The sequence below is a fragment of the Bombus bifarius genome, unplaced genomic scaffold (assembly GCF_011952205.1).
Source record: "Bombus bifarius isolate JDL3187 unplaced genomic scaffold, Bbif_JDL3187 scf7180000007973, whole genome shotgun sequence".
In the NCBI taxonomy this organism is placed as follows: domain Eukaryota; kingdom Metazoa; phylum Arthropoda; class Insecta; order Hymenoptera; family Apidae; genus Bombus; species Bombus bifarius.
In genome coordinates, this window is record NW_022884359.1 from 6,461,451 (window position 1) to 6,479,492 (window position 18,042).

Sequence of the window (18,042 nt, forward strand, 5' to 3'; positions counted from 1 at the left end):
TCGCGCGATCGACCCTCGAAGACAGTACCTTAGGCCGTGGAATGAAATATTCGAGGCTCTAGGTGTCGCTTTTGGTCCTTTTTCAGAGACCTTGGTTTACCTCTGGTGATTTCTTGCCTTTTATTGAACATTATATTGCGAAAGGAAATCGCCTTAGCTCTATTTAATTATTTAAGGTTGCTTTTTTTTTTTAAATAGAAAAATATATTCGTTGATTTGATAAAAGAATTGAAAATTTGAGAATTTTTAGATATCTGTAAAGATTAACTAGAAGTGATATCGATTGTTTATTAGGTAACAATTAGAAAAAAAATTATTGCGTTAAGTTATCTAATAGAAGCAACATCGCCATTCAAAATAACTATTTCAATCTTTTTTACTAGAGAACTTCAAAACCCTTAAGCCTAATTTATTTAACAAAATTTGATCGTTGTTCGATAATTGAGTAATTAAGAATTTTTTTATTGTAAATAAATTTTTTTTTTGTTGGCTCACTCTTCGAATAAACCAACGTTATAATCGTGTCAAATAGTAATTTTACCATAGAGAATCGCCAATATTGCAACGAAACGTTCGAAAAAGGCAAGAAACACGCGGCACGTCTTTTTAAATATATACTTTACTCCGCTGCGTTAAATTATCCCACTACTAAATACCGAGAGGTTAAATCTTCATAAAAAGTAAATATAGCTTAAACGATACAGGGTAATTAAAATACGTAATAACAAAACGAAACGAGTCGAAATGGAAATGTTTGTCGATCCAATTATAATTAATCTTTCAGTGTGTGTTTGTGTATGTGCATGTGTGTGTATTATTCGAGAATCATCTGCCAGATATCGATCGTTTTTAACCGGTGTAAACATAACTACCTGTTCGAGAACTTGTTTTATATAAACGTTTACTCAGAGGACAATAGACCTAACAATCCATCAAGTTCCACGATTAACTGGGAAAATTGAATATTTTTTTTCAGAGAAACACGTAAACTTGCTATACATCTTTAATACTTACGCGGCTGTCTTTTACACATTTGTTAACATCTTGCTTGCGTTCGTTTCTCTTTTTTCGATTGAGTTGCGCTTAAGTTACAGTTACAAATGGTCAGGTTTCGGAAAATAGTTGCAGAAAGCTCAGCAACGCTAGCGTAAGCGTTCACAATCTCCACCGTTTCTGGCGGAAACGTTTCTTCAGCGATAAATCTCGACCTCTCAGACTAAATTCTTGTTCACATCGAAAAACCGAAGCTTGCCACACTGAACATACAACGAAGGTTTTCGTGAATTTGGTTAACAACATTCTCTAGAACGATTATTCGAAAAATTGTTACGTCCACCGTGTTCTCATATTTTTCTTTCGAGCTAAAAGGATTGCCTCCCGTTTGACGTCGCTCGTGATCGAAACGCGTCGAACGAGGAGAAATCTCTGAGAGATCGGTCAACGTTAAGCGTGAATTTTTTTACATTCGATCGTAACATAATCCACCACCACCAACTCACCACTAACCGTTCATATCCATTAGATCTATTTCACACTGAGCGAACGATTCATGCGCGTGGTTTCTGTGAATATGCACGAACACGCGTGTGTCGTCTGCGGTCCGTGTTCTCGCACCAAAATTTCCACTTTCCACTCCAAAAATTGTTGAACATACGTCGGTTAATATAATACCTAGCGCTGTATGCGTTGTTACTGTTCTCTCCCCGAATATCCTTCGAATATGTCCATGATCCGCACGCACGCACAATATAATTCTTTCCTGCACGTTCGAATATTTATCACACTGAGCCGGCTGTGTGCTGTATTTTTGCGAGTGTGTGTCCATCTTTTTCTTTTCTTTTTATCTTCGATACTTGTTTTAAATATTGTTCGGCCTGGCAGTGCCGTCGGCCCCAATGCTTTCGTCACGCGTTCGACGAGGATGCGTCGAGCAAGGTTTTTATCCGCAAATCGGCGATCGACTCTCGCCATATCGCTCGTGAACGTAGAAAGTTCGAATTGGGACACTGTCTCGGTTCTCGGGGGTTTCCTCTCAGTCTCGATACGTCTCGACGCGTATTTATGGAACACCTGTGGCGCTCGACGTCCCTCGGTCCTGGCTAGTAACATTTCCGGGTGCACGTACATTTGCGCACTAGATCGACGTCCTTCGTGTACCGCATACCGTCGACGCAGATCAATCGAACCTACGGTTAGTCAACGTTTCGTTGTTAATTTTCAATGAAATTCAGGTTGCAATAGATTTGAGAATAACAGAAATAAAGTTTGGAAATAATTATGGAATAATTAGTAAAATCAAAGTTTCGCAGACATATTTTTTTCAGATATTCTAAATATCTCAAATATTTCAATTATTCCACAATACTTGGAAGAAATACGACCTCTATAAATATGCCATAGATGTCCCGATTTTAATAATCGTCTGATATTTTAATGCTTTCATACTGTAAGTTTATACAATTATTATTATTCGAATCTTTGAAGTGAAAATCATATCCAGCAGGAATTATATCGCAGCGATACACAAATAAATGTGTCATCCGTGACTCGTTTATATCATTTACATAGTTATTTTATTATTATCATTATATTCTATTTTATTATCACAATCAGTGTTTCATTTATAAATGACATGTATCATATCTGCATCTCTCTTGAGGAAGCTAATTGCAACGTTGATGAAACATGATATGATTGCATACGGTTTACACTCTATAAAGTCAAATAATGGTATTTTAATCGTATTATATATCATTTATTTCTCAATCACTTTTTCTCAATTAATATATCAATGTTATAATTTTCTCATACAATGCTTTTTAAAATAACGCAATTTTCTCTATTCGGTTTCTAAATTGAATATATTAACTTTTTTTTATTACTGTATTATTACATTTGTTTTATTACATTTGTAACGATATAGGTAGAAGAATAAGATTAAATATAGTCAGAAACATAATAAAATAAATTTTTCCTGCAATTATGTTTCAATAACAATGTCTAGGAAAATATTTACAAGCATAAATATTATAATATTATAATATTTAAAAGAATTGGTTTAAATAAATATGAAAATAACATTTAATTTTTCCTGAAAATGTGGCCGAAACCAAGCTATTGTTCGTGTATATAAAAATTTGCGTTACTTGTCTCTGTCCGCTTTCGTCTAACACTCTGTGTATGCCTGACTATGGCAAGGTTTATACTACTGATAAGAGGGTAAATATTGAAGCAGCAAGTACTTCGCGTAATTAAATCGTACCTTACGCCGTTTCGTCTTCCGTGGGAGGCAGCATGAGTTGCCACAACTACCCCAACACTTGGCAAGTTTCACTGGTCGTCGACTCCGACATCCGTTCTCGCTGTAATACTCTCTGGTGTGCTCTTTGCGACACGTCGGTGCTGCAACAGATGCACCCCATTTACCAAATTTTTTAATCTTTTCCTTTCATTTCCATGACGCTTATTTTAACAAAATATACGATAGAAATTTGCCAAAAATTTGTAGTTACTTCATTTAAAAAATTTTCGTTATGTATTTTTTGCAGAGACACTTGCACAACCATTTTAATACTTTTACAATTTTTTTAAATGAATATTTTAAATAATTTTTCAAAATCATGGAATGTATATGGCTTATTCTATACTAAGTAATTTATGAATATAAAACTTCAATAAGACATATTAATATTTCATCATTTATTTTACTGTAAATATTTGTATTTTAATGTATGTATATTTAAATGAATATGAATATATGAATATAATATAAAAAAATAATAATGGGTGAAATCCATCGAGCATACTAAAAATTTGTATACCTTTCTCGCAATACCGTCCTTGCCACCCAGTTTGACACCGACACGTATATCCGTTTCCCATTGGCGATGGCACGCACTGCGAACCTTTTCTGCACTCGTGTGTCGCACAGGGATCGGAAATTATCGCGCCAGGTCCTGTCATAACGATGTCTGCAATAAGAAATGTGTTAATTAGCCCGCTATCCTTCAAATATTAATGTTACGTATAACACTTACTATTAGATTTATATCACATCTAATGTTAATTAATAACTTAATATCAGTAATATTAACATGAACTTCCCGTAGGCAAATTGATCCTTCGACAACTTGAGTAAAATTTTATCTTTCAATTTCTTTAAAAAGAATTTCAACTTGAATTGCAAGAAAAAATTTTCAAACCTCGGAACAGTAAAACAATTAGACAGATGTAGATCCAATTTACCTGTAGACTATGAAAATACACGTTTGCTTGTGTAGGATTAGTGTTACGTGTATTATGATATTAATATTAAATATTTAATGTAACAGAATATAAAATATTTGTGTATACTATAGAATATTAAATTGATCAATAAGGCTTAAAGTCGTTGAACTATACCGGAGTGTTCGTGAGCCATATTCTCTTGTGGCATCGATTCCTCGTTGCTGCTGCCGCCCATAATTCCTTCTGCTTCCATGACGTCTCGCGCCTCGTCAGCTTCTTCCTCGTTCGACATGCATCCAGGAGTTACGCGGTGCATCTTCGCCGCGTTGCTAAAATCTACCAATTTGTGATTGATCCACATCTCGGTGATGCAGCCTGATAATCAGAAGAAAGAGAATTATTGGGATGAAAATTTTCTTGCTCGATTCTAATAGCTTGATATTTTGAATTTAAGTTAATATATTTAATTTAAATTTCAAATACAAGGCAAATATCCTAATAAAAAAATATATATATATATAAATATCATAAACAAAAAATTCTGTACAACGTGTCAAGCAAAATCATTCTAAAAACACATTCATATATTTCACTCGATCACCTAATCAGTTTTCAACTCGAGGCTTACCTTGGAAGCTGGTGATGTTCCTCAGATGAAACTCTGTAAACGCGATGTTGGCGACTTCCGGAGCGACGCCGCCGACATACATAGGCGTGATGAGTTTCAGGTACTCCTTCGGACCCTCGTTAATAATGCTTCTAGCAGGGCCACGGTCGACCCTCATCGTGAAGTTCTTCTTGATCGCAAGAAGCTCAGCCACGTGAGGTTTACCATCGGCGATCATTTCGTAGCTGTACATCGTCGAGGTTGGATAGTTACCCACGTCGTATGAGACTCTGACACGGCCATTAAACAATTCGACGGCGATGTGATCACCGTTTTGGCCGTCGTAGAGGAGAACCCCGTTTTCCTGCGTGGTCGTGAAGACGATGGTCACGTTCGCTTCGGGCCTCATGCGTAGCGGCTCCAGCTCGACCAGCGAGCTGTTGTCCACGAAGCTCAAACTCGTCAGGTACTCGCATCGTTTTCCTGCAATTAGGTTTTTACATAAGATAACTTTTAATCAAATTACTTGACGAATCGATTATTTTTCATATTGCCTAATTTTATGTAATGTGTGGTATATAACAGATGGATTTTAATATCGCAATCCACTGTTTCAAACAATAGTGGACATTTGTATGGTATAATTGTATCAGTATTGTTTCAATCTTGCAGTCTGCTGTTTGAAAAACTTTTATTTAAACATATGAGACATTTTTATTAGTTTAAATAATACTTCTGTGTAAAAGGCCGATGATATTTTTGTATACTATTACCGAATCTTTTTTATGAAGAATATTTTAATATTGCATTCCATTATTTATATTTCAATGTTATTACTGTTATATTATATTCTACTATTTGGAGAATTTTTATTATATTATTTAGTCATACGGTTTTTCATAAAAATCGATGGTATTTCGCGTGGAACTCTTTTTTCGTATGTTATTTTAATATTTCACTCCGCTTTTTGAAAAATATTTATCTAATCATACGGTTGTCGGTGAGTATCGATGGTGTTTTTATAACGACGCGTTATTGGATTTTTCCCGTAAATGCTATATTTAATATTGCGCTCTATTGTTTGACAATTTTTATTTAGCCATATCATTTTCTATTTGAATACATCGATCATTTAGTTAAATTTAATATATTTCTATTTCGAATTTTATGTTTAGTTTATTTCATGACTAATATAATATGATTGCATTCTGGCGGAATTTTAGGGGATGAAGAAATTTATCTTTACATTTGATGGTAGAACGTAAAATCGAAATATAGTGGTCTTTATTTAGTCTAAAATTATGAAAGAAGTCACTTACCGGTGTAGCCGGGGTGGCACTGGCAAAGATAGTCCGCGGCGGAAGCGGGAGCAGGTTGGAAGCATGCACCGTGCTGACAGTCATGGTGTGCACATGGACTAGTTTGTGGATAGAGCATGGCTGTCGACGGTGCTGCCTCGCAATATCTGCCTGTATATTCCGCCGCGCACTTACATTCGTAATTGTTTATGCCGTCGATGCAAGTAGCACCGTTCTGAAAAATACAAGAATATTTGTCGCATAAAACACAATGTATTTTATTACGGTTCGTGTAGTTGAAAATAAGAAATTTCTACATTTTTCGTCCCAAGTGCAATTTCTAATTTAAAAATCATAATGCAAGTTCATTTTTTCGATTTTAGTTAACACTAAATTAAGTTAAATTTTTCATTTATTCTCGCGTTAATAATTCTAATATTAATAATTATTTTTTCAAAAATAGAAAAAATAGAATCCGTCATCTAGATTTCAAAGATTAGAATTAAGAAGAAGTGTTTCAATCATAGAAAATGCCACGTATGAGTGGAAAATGGTGCAAGAGTCGGATGAGAAAGAAAAAAGAATAAAAAATAGGTACCTGGCACATATGATCAACGCAGTCATCCAGGTTGGTGGAACAATTGAGGCCGGTGAACCCGATTGGGCATTCGCAGCTATAGTGGGTCCCGTGGTCGACGCAGCGACCTCCGTTCTCGCAGGGGTCGTGCCCTTTTGTGCAAAAGGGTATCTTCTCCTCGCAATACTCGCCCATGAATCCTGGGGTGCAGTCGCATCTGTAGGCCTGTACGAGGTCGACGCAGGTTGCGTTATTCGCGCACTTGTTGTTCTCGCAGTCGTCGACGTTGTTCTCGCATCGAAGTCCCTTGTACCCGGGGGCGCAGTCGCAACTGTCACACACCGACTGATCGTCAATCGAGACATTGACCATGACCTTCGATCACGGTATATCCGCCAATCGACCTTGGTACACGTAACTAATTTATCGACGATTAATTTTCTTAACATTTGATCGATTTTTTGGAGTTCGGTTAATTTACAATTTTTTAATTTTGGAGCATTCTTTGTTTATTACCGAACTAAAAATATAGCGTGTCAATAAAATTAAATAAGTTTAGTAAAATTTTACGAGCCTAATCCATCTAGTATATTTAATATTCAGACTTGTATCAGCAATTTGTCCTAATATATTGACTTAATAAAAATTACGATTGGCACAATTGCTTCGATGGTAATTCTCGGTGATTAATAATTTGTGATAGTAATTTTTCCTTAAGATACTTCACCATGATATTTTTCAGCAAAAACAAGGTCCGAGCTCGATGATTGCTTTCGAAGAAAGAACCACTGAATCATAATCACTTCGTCGATAGATTGTTACGTGTACCTTCTACTCTTCGGGGCTCACGTGCAGAGGTCCCGTTTTATTTATTCATACAACAGTGTACGCGTTTTGTACGTGCAATTTACTGCTACTGAAACTACATTTCATACTCTACTTATACGTTAAACAACGCTTTTACAATGCAAATACACTTGCCTGTGTATTTTTTTCAGAAAATACATCACCGGAGCAATATTAAGTCTTCCATCGCATGTTCATAAATTAAAAAAAAAAGAAAAAAAAATGTAAAAAAGGAAAAAGGAAATATTGAATCCGACAGATGGATTCATAAATCATTGACTTAAACTACTAGACAGTGAAATATACTTTTGCCAAATTATAGGCTTCTATTTAACGATACCAATTTCAACTTTTGACATGATCAATACAATACTCTACACAGTAGATGCTCAAAGCTACTGTCTTGCTAAATACATCGGTACGTTTCGTGCACGTCTACTCAATTTTTGACCAACACTACTGCCTTCCGTATCAGTAGAAGATTCAAAAGAAATCGGCAGAGCTACAGCAAATGCACACGTTCGATCTCGTGATTTTGTGTTTGCAGCAGAATTCTAGTCCAACTGGAAATCTCAATATCAAAAATTATATGAAATATTAGATGTATGAACAACTCTGTGCTTTTATTTTTCTAATTTATTTTATTTTTTCAAATTGAGATATCTTCCAGATCTTTGATATGTCTATAATTATTAAAATTTTTTAAATACATACTTGAGATATTATATAAACTAATTTTTTAAATAATACGATATTATTTAGAATTCTGATATGAATAAAAAATAGTTATAAATATAATAAAGTATCTGTTTAATACAGCAATCTCAATGACAGAACATTGACAGGTTTTACGTATGAAAAATATCAACAATCCTTTTTAGAGATTAATTGTATTCCAATATTAGTAAACATTATTTCAGATAGTAAAATAAAAAGTATATTTCAATTTTTTAAAATAAATATACGTTTTGATACGTGCTGATGAGCACATAGAGCACTGAATTATTTTTTTACGTCAAATAAATGCAATTTTCGTCGGAAATATATTCATTTCAATACATTCCATCCTATCATATATTAGTAAATCGACAAAAGATCATTTTAAAAAATGGGAAATGGAAATCGTCATTGTTGGATTACAATTCCTTGCAAACGTTGTTTCTACGGGCACCACTGAACGAGCAAATAGAAATCAGACCCGAACGAGCTTGCCAAGAAATTCTCTACATTAGGTTAGTCAAGACGTTTGATACCTGAATCTTCCTTCTTCCAATACTTTACAAGTTCCGGCGTTCCGGCAAGGATTTCCATAGCACGCGTCAATTTTATGTTCACACCGGTCCCCATGATATCCTGGCGCGCATTTGCAACGGAACTTCCGGTCCGGGAGCGCCTCGCAAAATCCTCCGTTCTGGCATGGCGAGGTGTAGCACAGGTCGCACTTGGCCAGGACTTCGGCTGGCTGTTGGTTGGCTGCGCGGAAGAAAGGTCTACGATTAATGAGCAATTTTAGTACCCCATTGTGACAACGGGCCAAAAAACCATGAACTAAACAGACTGCGTCACGGGTCAGTGAGAAATCAAAAACATCTGCACGTGCGGAACATTTTGTCGATCGTTGAGCGACAGTGGCCAGCTGATCAGAATAGTTTGGAAACTGAGGAGCTGAAATTGATAAACGAGGAGCACAAGTGTCAGAAACGAAGATTTTTAATAGAAAGAAAAAGAACGCATTCTTGTTTTACATTATTTATAACTCGAATACTATGCACATACCGTGCTTATTATCTTTACATATTTTGAGGAAGAGTGAATGGTAGAAAGTGCATTGAAATGATAAATTTATTTATTTATATATGATACTTTCCTTTTTTTTAACAACGATCTAATTCATGTTTATGATCACTAGTTTTATTTCCCCAAAGGAACTAAAAAGCTTTGTCCGGAAGGTTAACACAGATAGTTCTAAATAGAATAAATAGTTCTAACGTTCCTAACCTTTTCCACCATATTATATTCTGTATAGAATTTACATTATTCTTTCCATTAAAAAAAAGGTTTCTCATATTGTTGCTATTTACGCCGTTTACCGTTTCAATTTCTCAATTTTTAGAGTAAGGTTTTAAGAACGCTGAATGAAATCGTTTTGATATTTAACATTTTTTCGTAAAAATACATAACTAGGTAATGCTATTTTATTATTATACCAATAATAAATAAAATGTATTTTTATATACCGTTTTAGATACTTAGTAGTATCAGTATACTATTAATATTTGCTGGACTCGAGGATCAATACTCCATAATCATTACGTGGTAATGACAAAATCCGCAATCATTTAATTTCCAACTCAATACATCCTCTTACACTGCTTTGCATTCTTTCGTGTAGTTTGTTTGTCGCGGCTCGATCTTATTTCAGTAATTTTTTAAATATCCATAATCAACGAACGGAGCGTCAATCACAATTTCTGTAATCTTCATTTTTATCTTATTTCGACCTGTATCGATTTTATCCAACTGTTGAACTTTCAATATCGTTTATCGGACACACCGTGTACAAAGTAACAACGTTTAGAATTCATATTCAAAAGACATTCCTGCGAAGTCAGCGTAAAATCCGTCATATTCAATTACTGGATAAACCTGATCACCAACAGCTGGCCGCTTTCGCCACGATCGCGATAACTGTCGAGGAAATACATACTTTTGCATTGGAATGCGGTCGCAGGTGTCGTAAGCAACAGCTTGTCCCTCATCGCTGGTGGCTCCATGCATCTCGCGATACCGGCCTCCACGTAATCCTTCTTCACCCATTCGGCCAACCATCGCATGCTGCAGTCGCAGTAGAGCGGGTTGGACCCCAGAGCGCTATAAACACACCAGTTGGTGAATTATCGACACTAGAGAAACCAGTGCGTTAGCTTGGGCAACGCAAGAGAGAGGGTACTCACAGGTGTGTTATAGATTGAAGATCCTCGAACGCGCCCTCAGGGATCACCGATATGTCGTTACCGTGTAGAGACCTAGTGTAAATCGGGGTTTTAAACGATCATTATTGAAGTAGTCTACGTTATGGTGTTCTAGTTTATGTTCCATGCATATTAAGCTGATTTTACGAGTAGATTCGCGAACAATTAATAAAGTGGCGTTAACTTCTTATCGGAACGGTTTCTGCGCGTTATCTTATCGTTAGACTGCAGATGTTCATGCAAATTCATATTGTTAGAAAGATGAATGAGAAAATGGAATTTAGCTAGAGAATTTGTTTACTTCCTTAAGTATTATAACAAGTGTTATTTTGTGTAGACGCATAAAAATCCGTAGTCTGCTTATTATGCTATGGATCGCATTATAGTTTCGATGCAATAAAGGGGTATTGTATTTGAAGACCGTAAGGGAATTTGCTACAGATGATGCAAAATATTTGATTAATCAGAACGTGGTATTATAGGAAAATTAATTTTGTATTCGTGTATCATCATGGTAGAACGTAATATTACACTGTAACAATAGGACACTGTGACAATGACGCAGTACAAAGGATACTAATGTAATCTTGATATAAGATTAAGATTTTTATAGATGATATAGGATTAGAATTTGCTTCATACTCGTTACTAATATGATATATCCATGATATTCATGCGGAAGCTCTAATATAAATTTTGGAAGAAGATTTCAAAATATCCAATAAATAAATTCATCCCACAAATAATATAATTTTTTTGAAAGCTGGATTTAAAGTAATGAAAGCTTTAAGAAAGAGGAGAAACAGAAAAGTCAGAAAGATAACAATTGTAAAAGATGGAGAAAAATACATCATACGCATCTTCATTTAATGTTTATATTGATAAGACTACGTTTTTTCACGAAATAAATTAATATTATTGATACTTCAAAATTCTTCAAGTGTGTAATATTAATAACTATTATTATGAGCAAAATCGATATTACTACACAACATCGCCATAGAGTTTCTATCGGTACTCGAGTAATTATTTACTAATATAATATGATACATTCCCTTACGACCGCTTAAAGCGAATCAATTTCGTAATATCGATCTCGATAAATTGTTTTGTTTATGACTTTATATACATGCAAATGATTTAACGAATTAATTATAATAATTACGGTGTTAAAGAACAATTATTCCCCAAATTGCCCGCATCAAGAAATTAATACCGCAATCAGCGGAATAAACAATAAATCATTGAACGATTGTGATCGACAAAATGGCACGCTTTCGCCCATTAATTTAATACAGATCGCTCCCCCCATATCGTTGCTTTTATTTATTCCATTACCGAAACTTAATGTATGTACCATTATCAATTGTTTTTCCCCAACTACAGGCGAATTCACGCATTCACAAAGAACCGAAAGCATACTGAAAGCTCCGGTGTTTCGTCCAGAAAATGGTACTTCCGCGAGAAAAATGGTCCCTCGCCACTGTATTCACGATTTTCGCTCTCTTTTACCGCGTCATTTCGTGTAATTCTTTCCTCGTGATTTATGAAACGCGATTCGAAATATTCAATGCGTGTGAAAGGAAGGTATAAATCTATGCATTGTTCGTGAATAAAAATTATGCAATTCGAAACTCACATTATCCGCAATGATTTCAAGCCGGCCAGGGCATTTCGTTGGACACACTGCAGCTTATTGTAGCTGATAATTCTGAAAATGTATTGGCCATGTGTTATTTTTTCTGATATTACTTAGTGATGAATCATTGAATATTTTTTGTAATATAATTTGATAATAGATTATTGATTATTTTTTATAGCATCGTTTGATAATTAAGTAGATACATAAGAAGGAGGATCTGTCATATTTTTCTCTTGTATAATTTTTATCTATTTTTCTTTTGTTTTTATAATTAGAATAAAAAGGGTCTATGGTGAAGAGATAGCCTCGTATACTTATAATGCAAGCAAACCAAAATAAAATAAAACTAATTAAAGATGAAATCCTTCTTCAAATGTGTTAGAGATTGATATTTTTAATAATAAAATAGTTAGAAATAGAAGGGCTGAAGAAATGACATCAAAGAATTTTTGTCATCCTCCAAGATCATAATTTACATTTTAAAATATTAAAGAAGAAATATTGACGAAACAAAATATTGAAGTTGAATTTAACTATCTAATATCAAGTTTCAGTAACGTGTTACGGATAAGAAAAGTATAAATAAAAATCTCAGAATTTTTGCTTCTATATTTTCTTTCATAAAAGAAGTAACAAAACTTCGTTGGTTAGAAAATCTTACAGATAAATTATTCAATTAAAATATTCCTTACATCAAAATATAAAATTGTGAATAAAAAGCTGAAAGAATATTTTATCTGCAAAAGTGGCATTTCGCAGAGAAAATCAAGGTGTCGACTTACAGGTGGGACAGTTTGGTAAGGTTCCTGAAGGTATCGTTGGACAGCATTCCAATCTGATTGTTGCTTAGGTCTCTGAAAAGCAAAGAAAGAAAACGAGATTTCAGTCTCTTCTTCTCTTTTCAATCTCGGCAACGTTACAACATCACACGTGTATTTTATTTACAGTCTAGTGAGAATCCTCAGGTGGTTCAGTCTCTCGGGCTGGATCGTCTTGATGTCGTTCACGTCCAAATACAGCTCGGTGGTTTCCGGCGGAATCCCACGTGGAATCTCTGTAAGCTGAGACCTCGAACATCTCACCACTGACCCGGCGCAATTACATTGGGGTGGACAGTAATCGTCACCTAGGCAACCCACGCTGTCGTCTGCGGTTCGTAAAATAGACAGACGATGTATCGTTAATTTCGAGATCAATTGCAGCAATCAAAGATGTAGATATCGTATCGAAGAGATAGATATTGGGTTAAGTAAAAAATTCCTTCGTCTTTCACCAGCCTATGGATCTCAAAAAATGTTATAAATGTTATTTGAAAAGTGTAAAAATACGCCTGAATTTTTTCATGGAAGATACGTAGTTATATGAAAAAGATACGAAATAAGTTACTCCTTGGTTAGACACACTTTATCATATTTATTTAACAAAATGTGAACGAACTTGTGACTCACTTAATAATTTCGAGGAAGATCGTACTAATAGCGGAACGAGGTAATTAATAACAGTTGCTTTTTTAAAACATCTTTCATGCTATTTAAGGGTCTTTTAGGTACTTTGATATAAGTACTTTTCCAGCCACTGTTTGTATTAATTTCAATCAAACATTTTTTCAGAGTATCGTAATTTTACTGCAATAGTACTGATCGTACATATCATTTGGGATATTATTATTAGAAGTTAGTGTTGTCCAAGAAAGATGTTAAAATACTTCCCGATATTAATATAAAAAGTTAAAAAAATGCAAAGGAGTGATCTTACTGTTGCATTTGAACTCGTGATGGGGTATATCTTTGATGATTGCGCTCTTCAATCGTGGAGGGTCGTGACAGTGTCCCACAACGCCAGACATGTCGCGTTTTCTCAGCCATCCGGCGAACCACGCGAGATGACAATTACACGACAAAGGATTGCTTTGCATGTTACTGAAAATACGAGGCAATTTATTAGACTGCTATTAATTATGCGCACGGAAGCACGAAATATATTTCGCCGGCCGGAGAACCGGCGAAGTCAACAGTAAAACATATTGAAAACGTGTACAGATACACGTAATAATTAATAAATCCATATCGTTGTCTCATTAATATTGATGAAGCGTAATTCGTATAATCATAATACTAATCTGATTAAATATTTACGTTATAATATAGCAAGTGCGTCTCGTTTCGGGAAAAGTTGAAACATTACTGGATCGTTATTATTGATTCTCGTGTTTTACTTCGAAACGATCTACGCATGTTGTTATAATTACATAATTAATAACGAATTAATTTCGTTACCACTCGATGATACATAATAGCTGTCGTTATGAAGTTCTCGATAACACTCTACTGATCCATTTTCATTAACTTCTGTACATCGCGATTGATAATTATCGCCAATTAACACGGAAATCTCACCCAATATTCTTCAGAATAATTAAAAGCAAGTAGAAGAAAGAACGGAATTTCGTTAATATATCACGTTTACGAGTTATCAACATATTACGCGTATTATACGAAGTATTTCGAAATATCAGTAACATTTTAATTGGCGCGATTATATTGGTTAAATCTTTCACGATTCTAAAAGCATATATAGAAGTTACAAGATATTTTAATTAATATATATTCCACAGAGATTGCAAAAGTATTGACACAGCCAATTACTCGCAACATTAATAAATAGACTACGGAGCTTTATACATTAGCTTTAATACATACTTGCATACTATATGCTTAAAGCGACTATTCGTATCTTTCTATTGATACTTCATACTTGTATTTTTTTACGCTTCCAGTAAACATCGTTTAACTTCTACATACGTTTTTAGATTGGTTTCAAATTTTACCAGTGCAAGCATGCCAATCACGTCTCGTAGTAGCGTAGTAGTGAAATTTCAAAACGTTTCACGCGACATACGGATAAAAAATTTTTTCGAGTGTTCGAATACTTTAGCGAGCCGCTGAACAAATTTCGTCAGAGAAATAATCTATTCAACGAAACTGCAGTATTTCTGAAAGGAAAAATAAAATTCAATAACTCTTTTCGCATCTGTTGGGAATCGATTTTACGTTTAAAAAGGCGTAGGGTGGGAAAACTAGTAAAAAGCCGGGTTCGAAGTATACTTACATGGTGCGTATGTGCGTCAATCCGTCGAACGAGCCGTGCATAACGCAGGTTATAGCGTTTCCGTGCAGGTTCCTGTGAAAATGATGTTTGACGGGTTTATACAGTTGCCGGGTGATACCGTTTTATGAAGAGACATAAAAGTTTCTACTCACAGCGTCTTAAGATTCGTCAGGCCGGTGAACATCTTGTTGTGAACTTCCCTCAGCCTGTTCTCCGATAAGAGTCTGCGAAACGAGGGCTCGTTATTACACGTGAATAAGGCGTATGGTTGCTAAATATTAAAGAGGAATAGGGTCGCTCCGCTCTATAGGGATTCCCTTTACGCGTCAATGGGAATCGATGCTCGCACGCATCGTTGCATCATTGAGACCATGTAAAATTCGAACAGAAATTATTATCGTATCGCGTAAAATCTCTGCTACTGTATTTTCCGTAAATTAAGTTGGAAAAGAAATATTAAGAGTTCAATTATCAATATGGTACGCTTTTGCGTTTTTATCACCATTTTCTATTTAGAAACTATCTTTATATATATACCTAACTTATATACGAGATATACCTGTGGTTTGCAATCTGATCAAAAATTTCCCCTTGAAAATGATTTTTGTAATATTCTTCTATATCTAGAGGTTATTTTGGTCCTTAATGGCATAAAATAAGAAGAAGAACGGGGCGTAGAACTTATGAATAATTCATAGTATCTATCCTCTTAAGATCTAAAAGTATTTGTACAAATCTATTCATATATTCATAAAGTATGTCGAATTCATATTCAAACGAAAATATTTATCGTTCGATTGATTTTTCTTTAGGGAACATGCGTCACTTCGATTCGTGCTTTGCATTCGTCCAGACTAAAATACACACGAGTTACAGCCACCCTCTGCTCCTCCTGCTATCTAATTAATCGACCCATTGTCCCGTTAATTGCCTTTGAAAATTAAATCCTATTCTGCTTCGTTAAAGCTCGTTTCAAAGTCCCGATCGAGTTAGGCACAAATAACGCAAGTAATCTCGACGGTCTGAATACAGCCCCGTTATTCGAAACTTTCTCATCCAAGAAACGTTTCAGCAGAGAAAAAAGAACAAACAACAATTTTCTGACAAATCGAATTATGTTGCCGAACAAAAAATGTAAACAACCTATCTTTATCTTCAATTCATCCCGGCTAATTATTAATTATTACGTTTCAATAACAAACAAGTATCTCAAACAAGTATCTTAATAAAATGAGACTAACAATCAAAATGACGAAAACTGAAATATAAATTAGAAAACTGTCTCATTCTACGATGCTCTAAGGCCAAGATAATTTATTTAATGAACAATTTCCAATTCGGTAAAGTATCTTAATTATATAAAAAATTAACGAATGATCTTCCGTCGAACTACTTAAGACAACGGAATATTTTTTTTGAAGATGGAAATAAATGTCCACCCTCTGGAGCTTCATCCCTTAATTATATTAAAACTCATCGAACAATTTCTCTCCAAATTATTAAAAATCACCGAACACCTTTTCCTTAAAAATGAGAAAAATTTCATCGCTGAGAAACTTCACTCTTCAATTATATTAATAACCGTTGAATCATTAAAAATCATCAAATATTCTCCCCTCCCTCCTCTCCCCAAAAAAGAAGGAAAAAGAAATGCAGTAACTTACAAGTCGGTGAGTTTGTGAGCGCCTGAAAACGCAGAGGCCTCGATGCGCGAGATTTTATTCTTCCTGAGGTCCAGATGCTGCAGCTCCGGCAGCTTTTCGAATACGCCATCCGCTTTGATCTTATCCAGCTCATTGTTGGCCAACAGTCTGGGCGCAAGGACAAAGAAAGCCGAGGAACGAGAAAGTTAGAGTTTATCGCCAGCGTCTGATACGGCGAGCAATTAATCGCGCTACAGGGCGTCGATCCATTAAACGAGTTCGAATAATTTATTTCGAATAATAGCTTGACGATTCATTGTTCTGCTCTCTACCCCGCCACGCTGTCTGTACAACGGACCAGCTTTTAATTAGATAATTATCTTGTCGGCCGTTTGAATTAATTTTCTCGCCCGAAGGGGCCTGGATCAACATTCGTCACGATCGACTGACTGGATCGATCTTTTCTCTTTGTACCGATATTACGAATCATTGTTATGAATGAATTGGTTTCTTTCGGTGATAGATGGTGATAGTTTGGATCAAAGCAAGCTAGTTAATATTAAAATATTTAATTTTCATTTTATTCTATTGAAAGCGAAAAAAAAGAAAAGATCTCAGCCAACTGTGATTACAATTTAAATCGATAAAGTCGTTTTGATCGAATAATCTGAAATCATTAGACTGTACTCACAAGGTGGACGTGTAGATCGGTAGTTCTTTTGGTATCGATGTTAGTTTCTTGTTCGAGCAATCGATGGTCGCTCCGTTGCAAATGCACGGTTCTGGGCATTCTCCAGGCAGGATACACTCGCCAGCTCTCTTCGTCAAGAGCTCCTCGTCGCCTAAATACAAACAGTCGAATACAAAATCTACTCCAAGCAATCTCGTCTAATCTGCTTTTCCTTCTCAGGACCACAGAGCGTCGCTCTTAAATGAGTCAGTGATTGAAGTGTTTGAAAACTTCAAAACGTAACGTTGTATTAAAAATTGATAGTTTTAGATCTTGAAACGATGTTACACGACTTTTATGATAGTGGTTCTTGCTTAGCTGAAATTCATTGACTAATACGATAACTTTTCCTTTGCGAGAGAATTGAATTTATGAAATCAATATTTATATTA

General features: G+C 35.2%; 1 protein-coding gene across 3 annotated transcripts in view; it reads right to left on the reverse strand.

Annotated features, from left to right (window-relative positions):
- Positions 1-468: 468 nt before the first annotated feature.
- LOC117216001 (protein slit) overlaps positions 469-18,042 on the reverse strand; it is a 630,281-nt gene continuing 612,707 nt past the window's right edge. For 2 of the 3 annotated variants that reach the window (XM_033462555.1, XM_033462553.1), the window contains 18 exons: positions 17,612-17,762; positions 16,942-17,088; positions 15,430-15,501; positions 15,278-15,349; positions 13,925-14,088; positions 13,115-13,316; positions 12,952-13,023; positions 12,167-12,238; positions 10,510-10,581; positions 10,263-10,426; positions 8,809-9,028; positions 6,731-7,040; positions 6,154-6,367; positions 4,856-5,317; positions 4,402-4,602; positions 3,822-3,971; positions 3,263-3,402; positions 469-2,186 (listed from right to left, as the gene is read on the reverse strand). In XM_033462555.1, coding sequence (XP_033318446.1) covers positions 2,100-2,186; positions 3,263-3,402; positions 3,822-3,971; positions 4,402-4,602; positions 4,856-5,317; positions 6,154-6,367; positions 6,731-7,040; positions 8,809-9,028; positions 10,263-10,426; positions 10,510-10,581; positions 12,167-12,238; positions 12,952-13,023; positions 13,115-13,316; positions 13,925-14,088; positions 15,278-15,349; positions 15,430-15,501; positions 16,942-17,088; positions 17,612-17,762 — 2,972 coding nt within the window. In that variant the 3' untranslated portion in view covers positions 469-2,099. The remainder of the gene's footprint in view (positions 2,187-3,262; positions 3,403-3,821; positions 3,972-4,401; positions 4,603-4,855; positions 5,318-6,153; positions 6,368-6,730; positions 7,041-8,808; positions 9,029-10,262; positions 10,427-10,509; positions 10,582-12,166; positions 12,239-12,951; positions 13,024-13,114; positions 13,317-13,924; positions 14,089-15,277; positions 15,350-15,429; positions 15,502-16,941; positions 17,089-17,611; positions 17,763-18,042) is intronic. The other variant, XM_033462558.1, reaches the window with a different exon arrangement.